This window comes from Strigops habroptila, chromosome 6 (assembly GCF_004027225.2).
Source record: "Strigops habroptila isolate Jane chromosome 6, bStrHab1.2.pri, whole genome shotgun sequence".
NCBI classification, from domain to species: Eukaryota; Metazoa; Chordata; class Aves; order Psittaciformes; family Psittacidae; genus Strigops; species Strigops habroptila.
The window spans coordinates 63,744,137-63,760,155 of NC_044282.2; the positions used below are offsets into that span (position 1 = coordinate 63,744,137).

The window sequence follows — 16,019 nt, forward strand, 5'->3', positions numbered from 1 at the left end:
GGCTTTCCCAGCCTCACCCTGTGCTGTGAAAAAGTCTTCCAATACCTAAAGGGGCTGACAAGAAAGCTGGAGAGGGGCTTTTTACAAGGACATGTAATGACAGGACAAGGGGGAATGGCTTTAACCTGACAGAGGGGAGACTTAGATGAGATCTTAGGAAGTTCTTCCCTGTGAGGGTGCTGAGGCGCTGGCACAGGTTGCCCAGAGAAGCTGTGGCTGCCCCATCCCTGGCAGTGTTCACGGCCAGGTTGGACACAGGGGCTTGGAGCAACCTGCTCTAGTGGAAGGTGTCCCTGCCCGTGGCAGGGGGTTGGAACTGGATGAGCTTTAAGGTCCCTTCCAACCCAGACCAGTCTATGCTTCTGTAGTGCACTAAAAATGGATCCTGGAGTGGATGGATGGTTACTGTTAACCTCCTCTGGGAGGTGGTGGTCCTTCTGCCACCCTGCAGAGCTGGAAGAAAGACCCACTTTTGGAAACTTCCAGCCAAACTCCTGCTCTGGGGCATGGACTGATAATATTACTTCTTCCCTTTGACATTGCTTAATTCCAGTGCTGAGCATTACTACAGCTGAGCTGCCTGATGTACTAGCAATTGCAAATAATAGCAAGTGCCTTAAGTCAAATAACTTTGCTGCCATCTGTAATAGTAAAACCAGAGTAAATGCTGTCTCTACCACCAGCGCTGCCTAGAAATAGCCTCCAGGCTGAGGAATGAGGCACAGGGGGAAGCACATCAGAAAGTACGCTTATTTGTAGAAGCAGTTTCACAGCAACATACCCTTGCGCGTGGAAGAAGACAGGAGTACCAAGACCAACATACCAAGGCAGCAGAATGGTCTCTGCAGATACATTGAACTGCTGTTGTGGTTTAACCCCAGTTGCACTGCACAGCTGCTGCCAGTGGGATAGAGAATGAGTAAAGACAGTTTAACAGGTAAAGCAAAAGCCATGTGTGCAAGCAAAGCAAATCAAGGAATCCACTCACCACTTCCCATCGCAGGCAGGTGTTCAGCCATCTCCAGGACAGCAGAGCTCTGTCACACACTCATGTCCCAAGTAATGATTACTTGGGATGACAAACACCCTCACTCTAAATGCATGTCTGTGTCCCCTTTCTTCTTCTTTGCCCAGCTTTATAAGCTGAGCCTGACACACATGGTCTGGAGTATCCCTTTGGTCAGTTGGCATCAGCCAGTCTGCCTGTGTCTCCTCCCCACTTCTTGTGCCCCCTTAGCCTGCTCAGCAGTATGAGGAGCAGAAAAGGCTGCGTAAGCACTGCTCAGCAGTACTTATATTATCAACAGAGTTTTGAGCACAAATCCAAACCACAACCCCTACTATGAAGAAAATTCACCTTATCCCAGCCAAAACCAGCAATACTCCAGGAAACTGAATTGTTCCCACAACTTAATGTTGGTCACCAGTAGCACCATACTCCTGTACCTGCCCACCTGGACAGGGTTAGTAAAGAGCTGTTAGGGCCTAAGGATCCTAGGGCAGGGTGCTAAAGCACTACAGAGGCATATGGAGTCTGTTGTCAGCTATAAGCTCTGTGGGAAGCAGGACTAGTAGAGCATTAAATGGGAACCGAGTCTATTTTTCACCTCAGACTTCCATAGAAGTGGTATCCTCTTGAACAAATGACTTCCCAACCATCAGGGAGTGCTGTGGTTTGGATTGAAACTAGTGCTTAAGCAGGGTCTGTGTAACTCTTCCCCCAAGTACATGCTGAATTCCATGTGAAAGACTGGTAAGTAGCTGCATTCCCCCTGCCAGAGGGAGGACTTGTGCAATGTCCCGGTGTCTTGCCTGGGGGTAGAACCATCAAGTCTGGGAAGGGAACAAAGCACAAACTGATGCAATCAAAAGGTGACAGTGGGTATAGAAACTGTGAGCACACCCCTCCCATCTCACCCCCTGCGCTGCGAGCTGTTCCTTCAGGAGGATTTCTACTAGTGCCCCATTCAGTGACAAATATGCAATTCCTGGGAACTGCATATGCACTTCAAGGACTGGGCACAGTGGTTATATTACTCACGTCCTTCAGCAGATAGGTGCTGCCCCCAAAACCTCCTGCCCCCAGTAATCCTCCTTCCCTCCATCCTCCTCTACCCCAACCTACCCCCTTGTGACACTCTTAATACCTGACTGAAAAAGAAAGGTAATCAGCAGAAGTGTTTCAGTCTACAGGTTTATTATGGAGTCAGCTTGCTTTGGCAGTACAGAGAGGAAAAAAGCCACCACCCCCCCTTCTTTAAAAGCACTGTTGCACACAGCAGTTGTACCATTGATGCAATAAACTGTGATGGGGGAGGGAGAAGTGAAAATCACCTGGCACTTTGTCTTCTTTACTAGTCTGTTAACAGCCATTATCAGCTGCAAAGACCACTCCAACTTGCAAATACCTTGCACTAGTTTATCATACTTGTATTAAATCCCCAAATGGTGAGATGGCAGCCACGGTCCAGTTTCCCAAAGCAACAACTGGTAAGGACATCAGTAAGCCCCTTGGTTGCACTACCAAAGATGATGATGTGACCAGTCACATCAGGTCAGTGTAACATTAGCTCTCAATGCCTCAGATATACTGACTGCAACTTAAACATGACCTGCAAGTTCTGCTTGTGACCTTCAATCTATACAAAAAGCTTTAATTTCCCCAAAACAGTATTATCTTCTGCACCAGAACTGCCAGTTTATCCTAAGTATCACAACTGGACACAGAACAAGATTTCTGAAAGTATTTACTTCAACAGTTTACATTCCAGAAATATTCCAAATACCTTCGAGTGAGAAGTTCACTGGTCCTTTAATCATCGGGACAACGGAGCGTTCACACAGTCCTTGTTTTTTTCCAATCTGTTAACGCCCTTTGTAAGCATTTTTGCAAGTCAATTCATCAAGTTACAAGCACCTCCAGACACGTTTTCAGCTTCACTGAGCTTTGAGGAGGTGCAAATAAAACTACACGGTACAGATCACCATAGCATTCAAGACCAAACGTTAACACCGACAAGCTGGTACTGGTAACTCGGCACTAATCCATGCTCCGACAGGCACACACCTGCAGAGCTCCTGACTGGCTGCTGCACTACCCTCAGTTCACAAGTGCCTCCTGCTTTTCACCAGCGACCTGTAACCTGCTTCAGCTACCCAAACATTAACAGAAAGAGCAGGGTTATCACAAAATACTTCTTCGTTAGAAATGCAGTTTATTTCAACGCACCAATAAAAAAAGCCCAACGTTTCCAGATCACAGAACATTAACACAACAAAGGAGTTTTGCATTAGTCTACTACTAAGACTTTTAAAAGATCCAGGTTCATGCCAATTGTTAGTCAATAGAAACAGCCTTCTAGGACTAAGCCCTTACGTTTATAAAGACACCACAAAATCCCTTATAATAATGTAAACAAAATAAATTTTCTTCTTAAACTTTTTTAAATTCAAACCCATTCTTTCATGACTTCCACTCCTTCAAGGGCTTCCTGATGGTGAGTGACTGAAAAGGAAAGAAAAACATTAAGAGCAACTCCTACAGCAAACCCAACAGAAACCGTGTGTGCTATCCCAGGTTTCCTCTGCTCAGGAGACCTTCCTGCCTCGTAATGCCCCTCATCGCACTGTTCTCATTTACAGTTCATGAATGAGAAGTGTTACATTTTACTCTTTTATAAGTAAAAACTGCTTTAAACTTGAAAAGGGCAGGCAAGATAAAGAGCCATCAGCTGCCATGGCTAGGTGAGACATCAAGCCTGCTCAGGAAGGACCCTGGAGCCTGTGCTCCAGCTGTGCAAAGGAGTTCTTACTCTGCCATAACCTAGTGTTCCAGTTTAGGGCTCTCCATGAGGCACCAGCTCAGACTATGTAAATTCCAGCACACACTCCTCTGGTTCCATAGGAAAACCTGCTTCTTCCTTCAGAGTGCACAGCAAAACCTGGCAGCTGTGCAACTGAGACCCAGCTGCGAGGAGCCACCAGCAGGAATTTAATGCTACCACATGTTCAGAGTTTGCTCCATACCTCGCATTATTCACTTCTTCCCCAGACTCTAAATTCCTCAGGAACTCTGGGATACTTGATTCCCATCTGCCCACGTTTTCTGTTGTCCTTTATAATTTCATTTAAGTAGGTTACCTTAGGGTTACCGTTGTGAAGTTCTGACTACCAGTGGTAGGAAGTCCCCATAAAACAACATCTTTTCATAGTAGGAAATGCCCAAAACAATTCATCTTTTCACAGTTCACAGATCAAAACAAACTTTAAGCTTTTATCCTTGCACAAGTTAACTTCTCCAGCACTGGTGTCTGGAGTGGTTGCTGTGTAACTGTATGTCACACTCCAGTGTTAAGATATTCCTACCTTCTCTTTGGAGATGGTGATCTGGACTTTGAACGACTGTTAAAAAAGAAGAAAAGCCATCAATGTGGTAAACATGTAACACTCAGTAACCACTTCTGGCCATTTAAACCCAGTAAGAAGTTTGATGTTAAATATGTTAAAATGCTGATGACAGCAAGTACACCAAATTACTTTAAGCAAGAAGCTGCAGTGGAGAAGGAAAACTGCTGAAAAGTGGAGCCCTCAGAAAGAGCAACACAGCATCAAAGCAGCTGTAAAATGATCACAGCAGAACTGCAAAGCAGGAGCAGTGAATCACGTAGTCAGGAACACTAAGAACTACAGACAGTTGAGAACAAAAGGTAGGGAAAGATACGCCCCAAATGCTGTCAAAAATACTTTTTGTCACAATCATGGGTTAAACAAAAACCTGTATCCACAATGCTGGAAGAATTAATTTAGTGTCCCACAAGGAAAAAAAAAATATCAGCAATAAAAAAAAAAAAATACATTAATGTATGAAAAACTTTCAAAACAGCTATTAAAAAAAATTGAAGAAAAATCTAGAAGAAAAAGAACGAACCCCCACCACACCACTTCCACATGCAACTGCAATACTGGTCCAAGCAGAGATTTTGAATCATGACGAAAAGAAAAAAAAAAAAAAACCCAAAACACAACATACTGAGTGCTGCTTGTATTTATATGCTCACCTTTTAGCAGGTAAGCCAGATTTAGATCTACCATGGGACCCAGACCTACAACAGGAGAAAAATAAAGCTCAGCAAAGCAGCCAGTGGCATGCACGTACAACGAAAGTTAGCTAAACCAGCAACAGCAAGTTCATACTACGTGGCATCACAAATCAGAGCAGGAGGCTCTGGCGCTGCAGGCTTTTCTTGTGATGGTTCACAAGAACCCTTTAGCTCTCATCCCAGAGACCCACTCATCAGAAGACAAGACTACAAGCACAAGAAGTTCCCCAGCAAAGCTTCAGCTACCACTTTCACAAAACAGAAGACCTTGTAGCAGGCTCCCAGATGTTCTCCCCATATATATTCAAGTATAATACAGCTTTTCCATCGGTTATCCCAATGAAAACAGCACCTTGGTTTTCTCCTTAGTATCTTGCTACTAAAGTGTAAACTACTCCCAGTTAATCTTATGAATTATAATCTACTCCGACAGCGATACTTTCCTGACATTTCTGTTACTTCACCAACTCAAGTATTTGCTGTTACTTAGAAAATATCTGTACTCCTAGAATGTCAGAATGCAGGCATGTGGTATTACTGAACATCAGAAAGCCTGGTGCTCATGAGAGTCACTTGTTTAACAGACTTGGCCAAAAAAACCTGAGAAACTTTTGGAACAGGGTGCCCAAAGCAGCTGTGGCTGCCCCATCCCTGGCAGTGTTCAAGGCCAGGTTGGACGGGGCTTGGAGCAACCTGGTCCAGCAAAAGGTGTCCCTGCCCATGGCAGGGGGTTGGTACTGGATGAGCTTTATGGTCCCTTCCAACCCAAACCAGTCTGTGACTATGACTCCAGCACTGTGACGGGGAGGTTGGTACTAGATGAGTTTTAAGATCCCTTCCAACCCAAACCATTCTATGATTTTATGCCTGCTCAGAACTGCTTTTAAAGGGTAACCAAGATTCACCTTTACCTTCCCTATTAACTGATAAAACTACTACATGGACACTGTTGGTGTAAGTTAAACCAAGAGTTACATGTCACTGCTTTGAAACCTTTCTGGTCACAGTTAACACTATATCCAGTTATTCTGCTACTGTATCACAGTTATACAGGATGAGGTTGCTCACAACTACCCAGAGCTTGCGTTTTGTAGCTTAAGCAGGACTTCCAGCACACAAGAGCACTGTCTTGTTACAAAAACTGCTGTCAATCCCTCCTTCTGAGAGGCGCACCAACAAAGTAGAACTGCAGATCAAAAGCTCCAAAAGCAGCACCCGTTTTGTACTTGTTTTGCTGTATTAGCAGAGAACAAGAACTGCTGGAGTTTTCATGATGCTGCCAATACTCTAGTCCTGAACTACCACTTCTCACCACTGTAACTGCACACCTGTGCAAAGTCAGCTTTCCCCAGAAATTTCAACATGACTATCAAGTCCTTCACGCAGGAACATGACCGTCCCAGAACTAGATGTCACCAAGCAACATCAGCAGCATCCAGACTCTTCCAAAGTAGCAGCATGCATTTTGAGCCTTCATTACAGGTTTGTATGAGTAGTAAGTCAGGACAGCTCTAGTAATAATCATCATCCCCCTTAAAGCTCAACGTGCAAGTCCTAATGTAGCAGACTCCTAGAAAACACTTCTCTTGCCCCATTCTAGTACAAAACTGAAGACAATTATTGCTAACTTCAGCTCTCATGTTCACCACACTTTTATCCTACTCTTTCACCCTTCTTCCAACTAAAACTTGTTACGAAGGATAGAGAAAAATAATACAGCAACATTTACTCCATACCCATTTTACTCAGCTTCCATTTCAGCATGGAAAATACCCAGATCCACAAAACTAGGGCTACATGTCAGCGAAGTCCTTAAAAACACCACCTGCAGCATTAGGACTCACGGTCCCGTCCACACCTCTCAAGTCAAGCATCTTACCCCATGTAATGTAGTTCTCAGCAATTTAATTTGATCTAACTCTCAGAACTGGAACTGACAAAGCTGAAAAGCTGTAAGCAAGAGTTCTGTCAATAGTGGCAACCACCTCATCACTTCCCACCCAGCCCCAGCATTGGGAATTTACAAAGGAAACATGCTAAGAAAAACCTAAGCAACATTTCTTGCAGGACCCAAGGTCAAGCATTCCCTACATGCACAGGCATTAACTAGTCCTCAAAACTTCTCTCCACAGACTTTAAAGCATATATATGCTTGGTTTATGGCTACAGAGACACTATATTTAGTAGCCACAGACCAAACAAGCTCACGTTTATCACAAGAAATTAACCACTACTATGGTCTGTGAAAATGCATAAATTACTAACTGCAAACACTGCTATGCTGCACAACCTCCTACACCCTTCCGGCCAAACTCTCTCAGGGAAGGAAAAAAACCCCACAAACAACTACCCCCAATACTATTATAGGTTTGAATTAAAACAAGCATCTTACCTGCTTCGAGGCCATACAACAGACCGGGACCTTGAGCGTGACCTGGACCTAGACCTAGGAAAAAGCAGCAACAGATCAACTCCCAAGCAGCAACAGACCAACTCCCACTACTACATGACTCATACAGCTAATATTCTTTGACCTTTATGATACTCATCTCAGATAATTCTGTTGGAACTATTCGTTCTGCAGAAGTAACTTTTATTATTAGAAAGCTGTAGTACATTTGGCCAGTACTACCTACCACATAAGAAATCCTACTGCCCTAGCTGATAAAGCAGTTACTCCCTGTATCCTTAGAAGTGAAGTAGGAAAACTTAACCTTAGATCGAAGCTGTAACTTTAGTACAGTTACAAAAGAGCTCAGAAAGAGCAACTCCACAACTGTATGTTTAGTTTTTAACATCAAACAAAGCATTCAGACTAGCTCTCGGGGATGTTACACCATGAAGGTTTCTGCAAGCACATGAACTGCAAAACGAACTTAATGTTAACTCCAACAGTTATGTTCTCTTCAACAATGTTGTGGGGTTAATGGATGACACATACCTTGACCTCCTTAAAGAACCAGACCGAGATCTGCGGGGTGAAAATGACCTATACCTACGAGGAGAGATTGACCTGGACCTGCGGTAGGAAGCTGACCTCGACCTACAAAAGAAAGCGAAAACCAACTAGAATTACTGCAAGTTATTTTTCACAAGGAGCAGAGAAAGGAGCGGAGCAGAGGGAGGAGTAAGGAAAAGCATGAAAATACAACAGGCAGAACCCTACCTCCTACCACGACTCCGACTGCGTGAGCGAGAATACCTTCGACCTCGGGACCGTGAACGGGATCTTGACCGGGACCTGGGTTTAGGTTAGAGAAAAAAGGTATCAGGACACAGCTGCAGCAACCAGTGCACGTGAGGCCCTGCTGAAGTCAAAACTTATTTCAGACAACTAAAAAGAAAACAAAAAAAAGGAAAAGAAAAAAAAAAAGATAAAAAAACACCAAAAGAAAACCACACCACTAGCATCTGTCAGCTGGAAAAATCTCTGGGCCTACTCGTCTTGAGCATTTTACTACCTAGAAAAATGTTAAAAGCTGAATGACATTGCAGAATTACATTAGAATAGAAAACACTGTAATGCGTATTTAAAATAAACCTTGCAAGTTTGCAGGTCGACCCTCTTTGGCCCAAGGTCTAGCAGATCTAGACGATCTAGAAGTATCTATAGCCGATCGCTGCATCTAGGTGTTCTCTTCAATCTAACGACGATCAAACTGACAGCCCAATGAGCCAGGGTGAGGCTTGATTGACGCAAGAAGATTTTTCTAGGTGGGAATGTGGTCAATCTGGTGTTCCTCTTTCTAAACCGGAGGGGGGCCCCAATTGAAAGCCAAATTTACTGTTACGGCGATCACCGTCTCAAATTTTCTGCCCTTAAAGAATAAGGTGAAGCTACGTGTAGATGGCTCGAGGGGATCTGGCCTCTTATGCTGATCACCTCAAGGTCTAGGAGGATCTTAAGTGTCGGATTTGCAAGGCGCCTCAGCATGAAATCTTAAGGCTCGTGACATTCTGAATCAAGGCGACTGACTCAAACGAAGAAACCTGAAAGGTTTTGACCAGGTTGATTATTAAGATAGTAACATTTTATATGTATTAGCAAAAAAAAAAAAAAGAAGTGATATACACCTGCTGACTTACAACATTAAGAGTTAAAACTGGTGCAACATTCTGTTCTTGGCTAGCAAGAGCTACACAAAAGTGATCTGGTGAAGCAATCCAGCCACTCCGGCCCCACACGTACCTGCTCCTTCTTCGGCGACTATAGCGGTGACAATCATAAGCATAGTGGCCTTTCTCACCACACTCATAGCATCTGTCGTTTGGGTCAAAGGGGCGCCGGGCCGGAGGCCTGTCGTAACGGGAGCGACGAGGCATCCCAGTTGACACTTCCACTCTAACTCTGGAGCCACATATTATCCTGCAAGATATAGTATGTATAAATCACGGGAACACTTGCCTCCCCTGCGCCTGTTACACACAAAATGGATACTGATGATGGGTGCAGGCTAAAACTGCAGCCAGAGCAGTCAAGGAGGTTTTAGGCATAAACATACTTTCCATCAAGGCCAAGCACAGCATCTTCAGCATCCCTCGGGTCTTCAAACTCCACGAAGGCAAACCCCGGCGGGTTCCTCGCGATCCACACGGTTCTCAGGGGCCCGTAGTAGCTGAAGGCTCTCTCCAGCTCGCCCTTGCCCGCGCCCGTGCCCAGGTTCCCCACGTACACCTTGGTCTCTGCGTGGATGGACGCCATGTCAGGCCCGCGCAGGGCTCCGCTCGCCTGCAGCGCGCAGGCGCGCCGCTGGACACGAGGCCGCGCGCGCGGCACGGCCGCTGCCGCCGCCCCTCCCCCCCCCCAACCGCCGCCTTGAAGCGCCGCCATCTTTGACACCGCCTCCATTTTGGTTCGCTCCCGCCGCTCCGCTCTCTCCCTTCCAGACCGCCCTCACCGGGGCCCGCTCTCCGCCAGACCCGCGGCCACCACCCCACGGCAGCCCCCAGCGCCTCTCTCCTCGGCTCCGTCCGCTCTCGCAGCCGGCCGCCCGAAGCCAACGGCCACCTTCTCCCATCCCTCAAGCGGGGCGCGAACGACGCCGCTCCCCCCGTGGCAGCCCTCCACTCGCTCCACACTCCCCGCGGCTCCCTCTTCCCCCTTACCGTAACGCCCGTAGCGCGACATCTTCCCGGCTGCAGGCTGAGCCCCGCGCACGACCCTTATGCAGAGCGAGCCTCCGCTGCGACTGCGCGCCGCGCCCCGACTGCCGCTCGGGGGGACTGGGGGTGGGGGTTTGGTCGCTTGGTAACGCGGGGCGGAGCAGCCCCGCTCCTCGCCGCGGGGAGCTCTCGCGAGAATGACGGCGGCGGGCCTATGGCGGCAGGGCGGCTGCTGGTGCTGCTGAGGCGAGTAACCGTCAGGAGGCTCCTCGCTCCCGGGCAGGGAGGTGTTAACATTCCGCATAACGAGGCATTCACAAGCTGTTCTTAAAGCTGCTGAGCAGAGTTTGGCCCACACTAGCTCTCACACCGAATACGTCCCAACGAGCCTTGGAATTCAGGCACTGGTCGATCCCCTCATACAGATAGGCAGTTGAAGCATTTGGGTTGGCATCTACCAACTTTTTCAGGGAGACAACACACAGAGCATACGTGCAGCTGGCTATTTTTAAGAAAAACCTGACCAATCTGAAGTAATTTAAAATAACCCAGAGCAGGAACGAGCATGGCATTTTATTCACAAGGACTAGGCAGACTTTCAAAGAGGATTTGATCAAACTAACATGTTTTGGTGTGATCTCAAAATAAGACAGATCAATATATGAGATAAATGAGGGCTCTATATTAATAATGTCAGGAATAATCACAGAATGATTTTCGCACTGTGTGTTGCCATAAGATAAAACCAAAGCATTAGGAAACACAAACATTGAATTGCAGGGAATTCTCTTTCTAGGAAACAAAGGTCTTCCAATCACTGCTGCTCTAAAATAAAGATAGGTAGGAAATGTTTTTAAAACCTGCTATTTGCCTGCTATCTTTCCCTAATAATTTTAAAAACTTGGACCTACCTTATAATTCATGTTTTAAAATGGGAGAACAGTTGTGGGGAAAAAAAAACCCAAATAACCGAATAACAAAAACAGAACAATTTTTTCATCTGGTTTGTGAAGTCCAAATTCAGATAAACATGCCTACAACACTAGATAATTAAATTGATTTTAAAGGCAGAGTAAAACACAGTTTAAATTTATCATATATCATCTTCCACAATACAGTTACAAAAATAGCTACTCAACTGATATTACTGAGATAGTAAACTTACATCATCAGTTTAATACATTATCATTACCTAACAGCTTACTTTTAGTAAAAAAACAGTGCAGAGAAAATGCTTTGTGGTTTTAATTTATACTGCTTGTTTTATCCTTAACATACAAAACTCAGACAAAAGTACCTAAACCCAGCATTTTTGCAAACAGCAAATATTTATACCCAGGACAGTTCCTAAAATAGGCCAGGCAGACCCATTCCTAAAGGCAACTGCTTTAAACAGCAGACATCACTGGTTTTTCTCAAGATAGCCCTGTATCAAGCCTTGAACGCGAGACAGAATAATCTCATTGGAGCTGCTGCACTCTTCTGGGCCATATGGTGGGTCAATAGTCAATACCCCTGCCACGCATAGCGTCTTTCCTGATTCACCTTGCTCTGTTATGGGGATGTGGTTTGTTTCTAGCCAAGTCTTCAAGTTGTTCTTCCTCTTTTCGAGTTCTTCTGGGCTGTAGGCTTTGCTTTCTTCAGGTGCAAATATGCAGGAAAGCCGTTGCTCCATTTCATCGTCCCCCTCTTTCAGTATTTCTACCTCCTCGACAGCATGGCCCAAGACAACTGATATGGACACACTTTCATTCTCCGGGAATGTTGCGAGGACAATACTGCCAAGGAAAGGAGGATGTCACTGTATTTAACTGAAGACTGAGAAAAAACAGGCCAAGATTCTTGGAGATGAGTGCTCATTAGCATCAGCATAACCCAGGTATTTAGTCAGCATCGAGTACCCAGCATTCTTCGTGAAGAGCATGCTACTATACCTTTAAAATAATGAAAATGTGGGGCTTTGTATCTTCTGGCCTTGAATTTGAAACTACTCTAGGTACGATCAAGCAGAACATTACTTTTACAAAACAAAGTGTACATTAAAATCAGGGCTGGGAATCTAAGTATTTCTGTGCAGCATTCCCAACCTTGCTGAAGAACCTTGAAGTCTTCCAGCATTCAAAACCAATGATACCTTCATACATTCAGCACTTTGAATGCTGAAGGCAACGGCTACAGCTAACATCAGAACCTTTTAATGTCAAATTATTAATATTTAATTATTGATTGTTACTTTTTTAGTTTTACATGAGTGTTGCTAATTTCTTAACTGAAAAACATAGCTTGAGTATTACAATGGGAACACAGTCACAGCAGGTTCAGGCTCATGTAGCAGCCTGCTCTTTTCCCAAGGGCACTTATATCCCTAAAATAGAGGTAGGAAAGCAACTTGTTACATTTCTAGGGCCTCTTCCCCATATATCAACATAAAGAATCAGAAAACATTTTCTTCCTCTTGTGGGAAGAAACATTCCCGAATTTGATGCCAGCACTTTGCCAATCTACTGCTGCCACCATTATTAGAAGTAGTGACTTTTTGGGAAATGTGCAATGCCTTGATTTTAGCTTGAGCCATTCCCAGAATCACTCACAGCTGCATGTACCTTTCCTGCTAAAACGATGAGCAACTCCAAGAGAAGACTGGAATATTGGAGCTACTCCAGAGTTGAAGCAACAACCAATTCTTCTGAAACACATCAGAAGCTGGATGTTTTTGTTTCTAGCCTCCATCTTGTGCTCACGTGAGACAAGCTCACAACCAAAAAGGTTTGAAAAAGCTCTGGCAGCAAGCAGACAAATTTCTGCCCATTCCCTGGTGCGTTCTGCTTTTCAAGTCCTGTTTTCAAGTTACTTATTTAAAATACTAGCAACCTGTGGTACCACTTTCTGTCCAACACCATGGCTGATTTTCCCTGCTTCCTCTCCAAAGCAGCCACTGCCCTGCCACGGCTGTTTGGCTGGAGGAGAGAGCAGGGCATCAACGTGAGAACTCTGGACAGAGGATGAGGATTTGAACACCTAAAGCATTAAAAATATTCCTGTACTCCTACGCTCTTGAAGCACAGGTTAGTATATTATTAAAAATAGTCCTAAACACATAGATATCATTTAAAGTACTAATCTCAGGTCCATAATAAAGTTAGCATAAATTCAGAGATTATCCATTCCCCAAGCTTTTCAATCCTTTGAATGAGATTACAGTGGTTTTAGGCAAACTGGCCTCATCAACTGGAATGGTGCTTTCTCTTAGGCCTTGCCAATTAAAAAGAGAAACAAAACCAACCAGCCAAAAACCAGAACACACAACCCCAACATGCAGGTTTTGCTCCACATAAGTTTGCTTCAGTCTTGGGATCTTTTCTTGAAAAATTTATTTTCTCTTTGCTTTACAGAAACAAAAGCTTTGGTACTTACCTGGCAGAAACTGGATCCACTGTTAAGACCCATCCTTCACATTCATGTTTCTCAATTACAGCGACTTTCACCAGTTTGTTCAAATACGTTTCCCACTCTAGAGGGCTTTTCTTCTGCCACTCATTCATATTTCCTACATCCAGAACCTAGAAAATTGAGCAATTAGCAGAAGCAATGAATCCTTTTGCTTTGCTTTTCACATCAGAACCAAGTTAGCCTCACAGTAAAAATCTTCCATTTGTCTTAAACCTAATTTGCTTTATTTTAAAAGCATTCACACAAGTGATTTCAATATTGCTGCAGTTCTGCAATTTCCCATCCCGTTCACCTGTTTGTAAAGGCACACAGCAAAGCCTCAAAAATTATTGTTCTGCTAACGTAACACTTTCCCGTAGCATTAAATATTACATGTATTATTCTGCCCCCTTACAAAACCTCGGTTTCTCTGTCCCTTGAGGGCAAAATTTTACTGCCCTCACTCTGTGTACCTTGTGTCCACGCCCTTCCACTGCCTGTTATCCACCCGGATCCCGGCTCTATGCTCATCCCCTACGGTACAGCGAGCCCCAAGTGCTGTTCCGCTCCTTTCCCCGTACCAGCTGCACTACTGGTAATCAGAGCAAAGCCACCCCTGTTGCAGCTTGGGACCGCACAACCGTTTGTCTCTATCCCCGTATCCCTCCGGATATGGGCTGGGGAGAGACGGAGGGAGGACAAAGGGCCGGAGGAAGCTCCCTGCTTTGTTCCCCCCAGGCTCCTCAAAGCCTAAAGCGGGGCGGGTAGCGCAGGCAGCGAGCTGGGCACGGCAGGGAGAGCCGCCCGGCTCCACGGGGCAGGAGACAGGAGCGCACCGGGCCCCATCGCGACCCTGCAGCCCGGATCCCCGCTCACCGACTCGATTCCCGCCTCTGCCGAGGGTGCCTGGGAGCTGGGCCCGCCGCTTCCTGCTGCCGCTCAGCGCCCTCCCCCGACACCGTTTGGGTTGGGTTATTTTAAGCACGAAATTAGAGGCTTCTGAGGCGGGCAAATGCTCAGATCTGCGGTGTTTGAAAAATCAGGGTGTGCATATAAATTATATATAAGTTGATACATATATGAGGCCAGATTGCGAAACAAGGAGGCGAGGCGTGCATCCACCCCGTGTGCTGCCTTATGCCTTGCTCCAATTCAGCTGCATTGGGCGATGCTGCTGCTAGAGCTGAGACCGCTCACTCCAGTATGCAAAACCACGGCCCCTTTAGGAAATCTGGGTACTTAAATAGGTATAGATGCGTGTTGTGTGTATCCACTCCATAAAAACATATTTGCTCCCTGGTTTTGAGTTGTCTTCACGAGTGCTCCTGTGCAGCCATGAAGGTGAGAAACTTGATTTCCCATCCCGAAACCTGGTGTTTTAACAATGAAGAGCTGGAAGAGCTTATGGATGAAGCAAACAAGCTGGCATCATTTCAGTAATTTAAGTTTAAGCGAGCATGTGATGGTTTTGTGAGTGTAAGAGAAAAAATATCAAGGGTATAAAATAAGTCTCATTTTGCAGGCTTGGGGAGGCAATTTCCCTTTTTTTTTTTTTTAAAGTTTCAATTAAACTTCCACAGTGCTACATGGATTATTTAGGAATGGTCTATGCCTCTGTATTCAGCTACTGTTTTCTTTCAGAGTTATGATTTATTACAAAGCAGGGATTAGCAAATCTAACTGTTTTCATTATAAGAGCAAGCAACACAATGGGAAGTCATAGGTTCCATTTGAAAGAAGAGCAGTGGAAAGATGGAGCATGGTTTGGGGTTTATGTATTTATAAGCATAACGTTTTAGGTTTACTTCCTAATCGGTCCCCTTCTGGATCACAGACTGGAGGGCAGTTTGTTCAAAGTCCCTTTTGAGCAAAATACTCCAAACATCTTTAAATCTTGCTGGTCTCAGTCCCTACTGATTATTCTTTCTTTTTCCCTCCATCGTTGCCAGTGTAGATCTTTAATTGTTCTCAACCACGAAGCCCCTAATTTTTTTATGCTGTCATCTAAGCCCTATCTTGCACAGATCACTATCGCAGGCAGTGACTACAGCTTTCACACCGTAAATTTAACCCTAAATCACAGCCGCAAAGCAGTGCAACTCTCACAACTCCAGTAACTGTACTAGTAGTGGAACCTGTGGCACAGATGAAGTTGTAAACACACAATTTCTGAGACAAAAGTCGCTTTTCTGCTGAGGAGCACTCCGCCGGCATTACTGCGCCGCTTCCCCAGTCCTACAGCGCCCTTTCGGGAGGACCGGCAAAGCCTAAACCGCTTCCCTCCGCCCGGGGGAAACGGTGCTTGTCAGTCGCTGCTGCGCCTCCGCCCCGCTTCCCGCCGCGATGCCGTTCGCTCACTGCGGGGCCCCACCGGTGAGCGGGCGGCTC

At 45.4% G+C, this 16,019-nt stretch overlaps 2 protein-coding genes across 10 annotated transcripts; both read right to left on the reverse strand.

Annotated features, from left to right (window-relative positions):
- Nucleotides 1–2,180: 2,180 nt before the first annotated feature.
- LOC115609933 (serine/arginine-rich splicing factor 7-like) lies at nt 2,181–10,331 on the reverse strand. Of its 5 annotated transcripts, XR_003992050.1 has the most exons (10): nt 10,206–10,314; nt 9,602–9,782; nt 9,289–9,465; nt 8,641–9,089; nt 8,266–8,340; nt 8,041–8,142; nt 7,492–7,545; nt 5,058–5,102; nt 4,366–4,401; nt 2,181–3,505 (listed from the first exon to the last, which is right to left on the reverse strand). XR_003992050.1 is itself a non-coding variant. In XM_030490763.1 (9 exons), the coding sequence occupies exons 1-9, from the start codon at nt 10,225–10,227 to the stop codon at nt 3,481–3,483; spliced, it is 717 nt and encodes a 238-aa protein (XP_030346623.1). In that variant the 5' UTR covers nt 10,228–10,330; the 3' UTR covers nt 2,181–3,480. The 5 variants fall into 5 exon arrangements, 2 of the variants coding, with proteins under 2 accessions (XP_030346623.1, XP_030346624.1); XR_003992049.1 differs by having other exon boundaries at nt 8,641–9,465; nt 10,206–10,326; XR_003992048.1 differs by having other exon boundaries at nt 8,266–9,089.
- A 429-nt stretch (nt 10,332–10,760) lies between these two features.
- GEMIN6 (gem nuclear organelle associated protein 6) lies at nt 10,761–16,011 on the reverse strand. Of its 5 annotated transcripts, none has more exons than XM_030490772.1 (3): nt 15,990–16,011; nt 13,617–13,762; nt 10,761–11,980 (listed from the first exon to the last, which is right to left on the reverse strand). In XM_030490772.1, exons 2-3 carry the CDS (start codon nt 13,742–13,744, stop codon nt 11,605–11,607), a joined length of 504 nt encoding a protein of 167 aa, XP_030346632.1. In that variant the 5' UTR covers nt 13,745–13,762; nt 15,990–16,011; the 3' UTR covers nt 10,761–11,604. The 5 variants fall into 5 exon arrangements, with proteins under 5 accessions (XP_030346632.1, XP_030346628.1, XP_030346630.1 ...); XM_030490768.1 differs by lacking the exon at nt 15,990–16,011 and adding an exon at nt 14,508–14,673; XM_030490770.1 differs by lacking the exon at nt 15,990–16,011 and adding an exon at nt 14,213–14,504.
- Between the last annotated feature and the right edge of the window lie 8 nt (nt 16,012–16,019).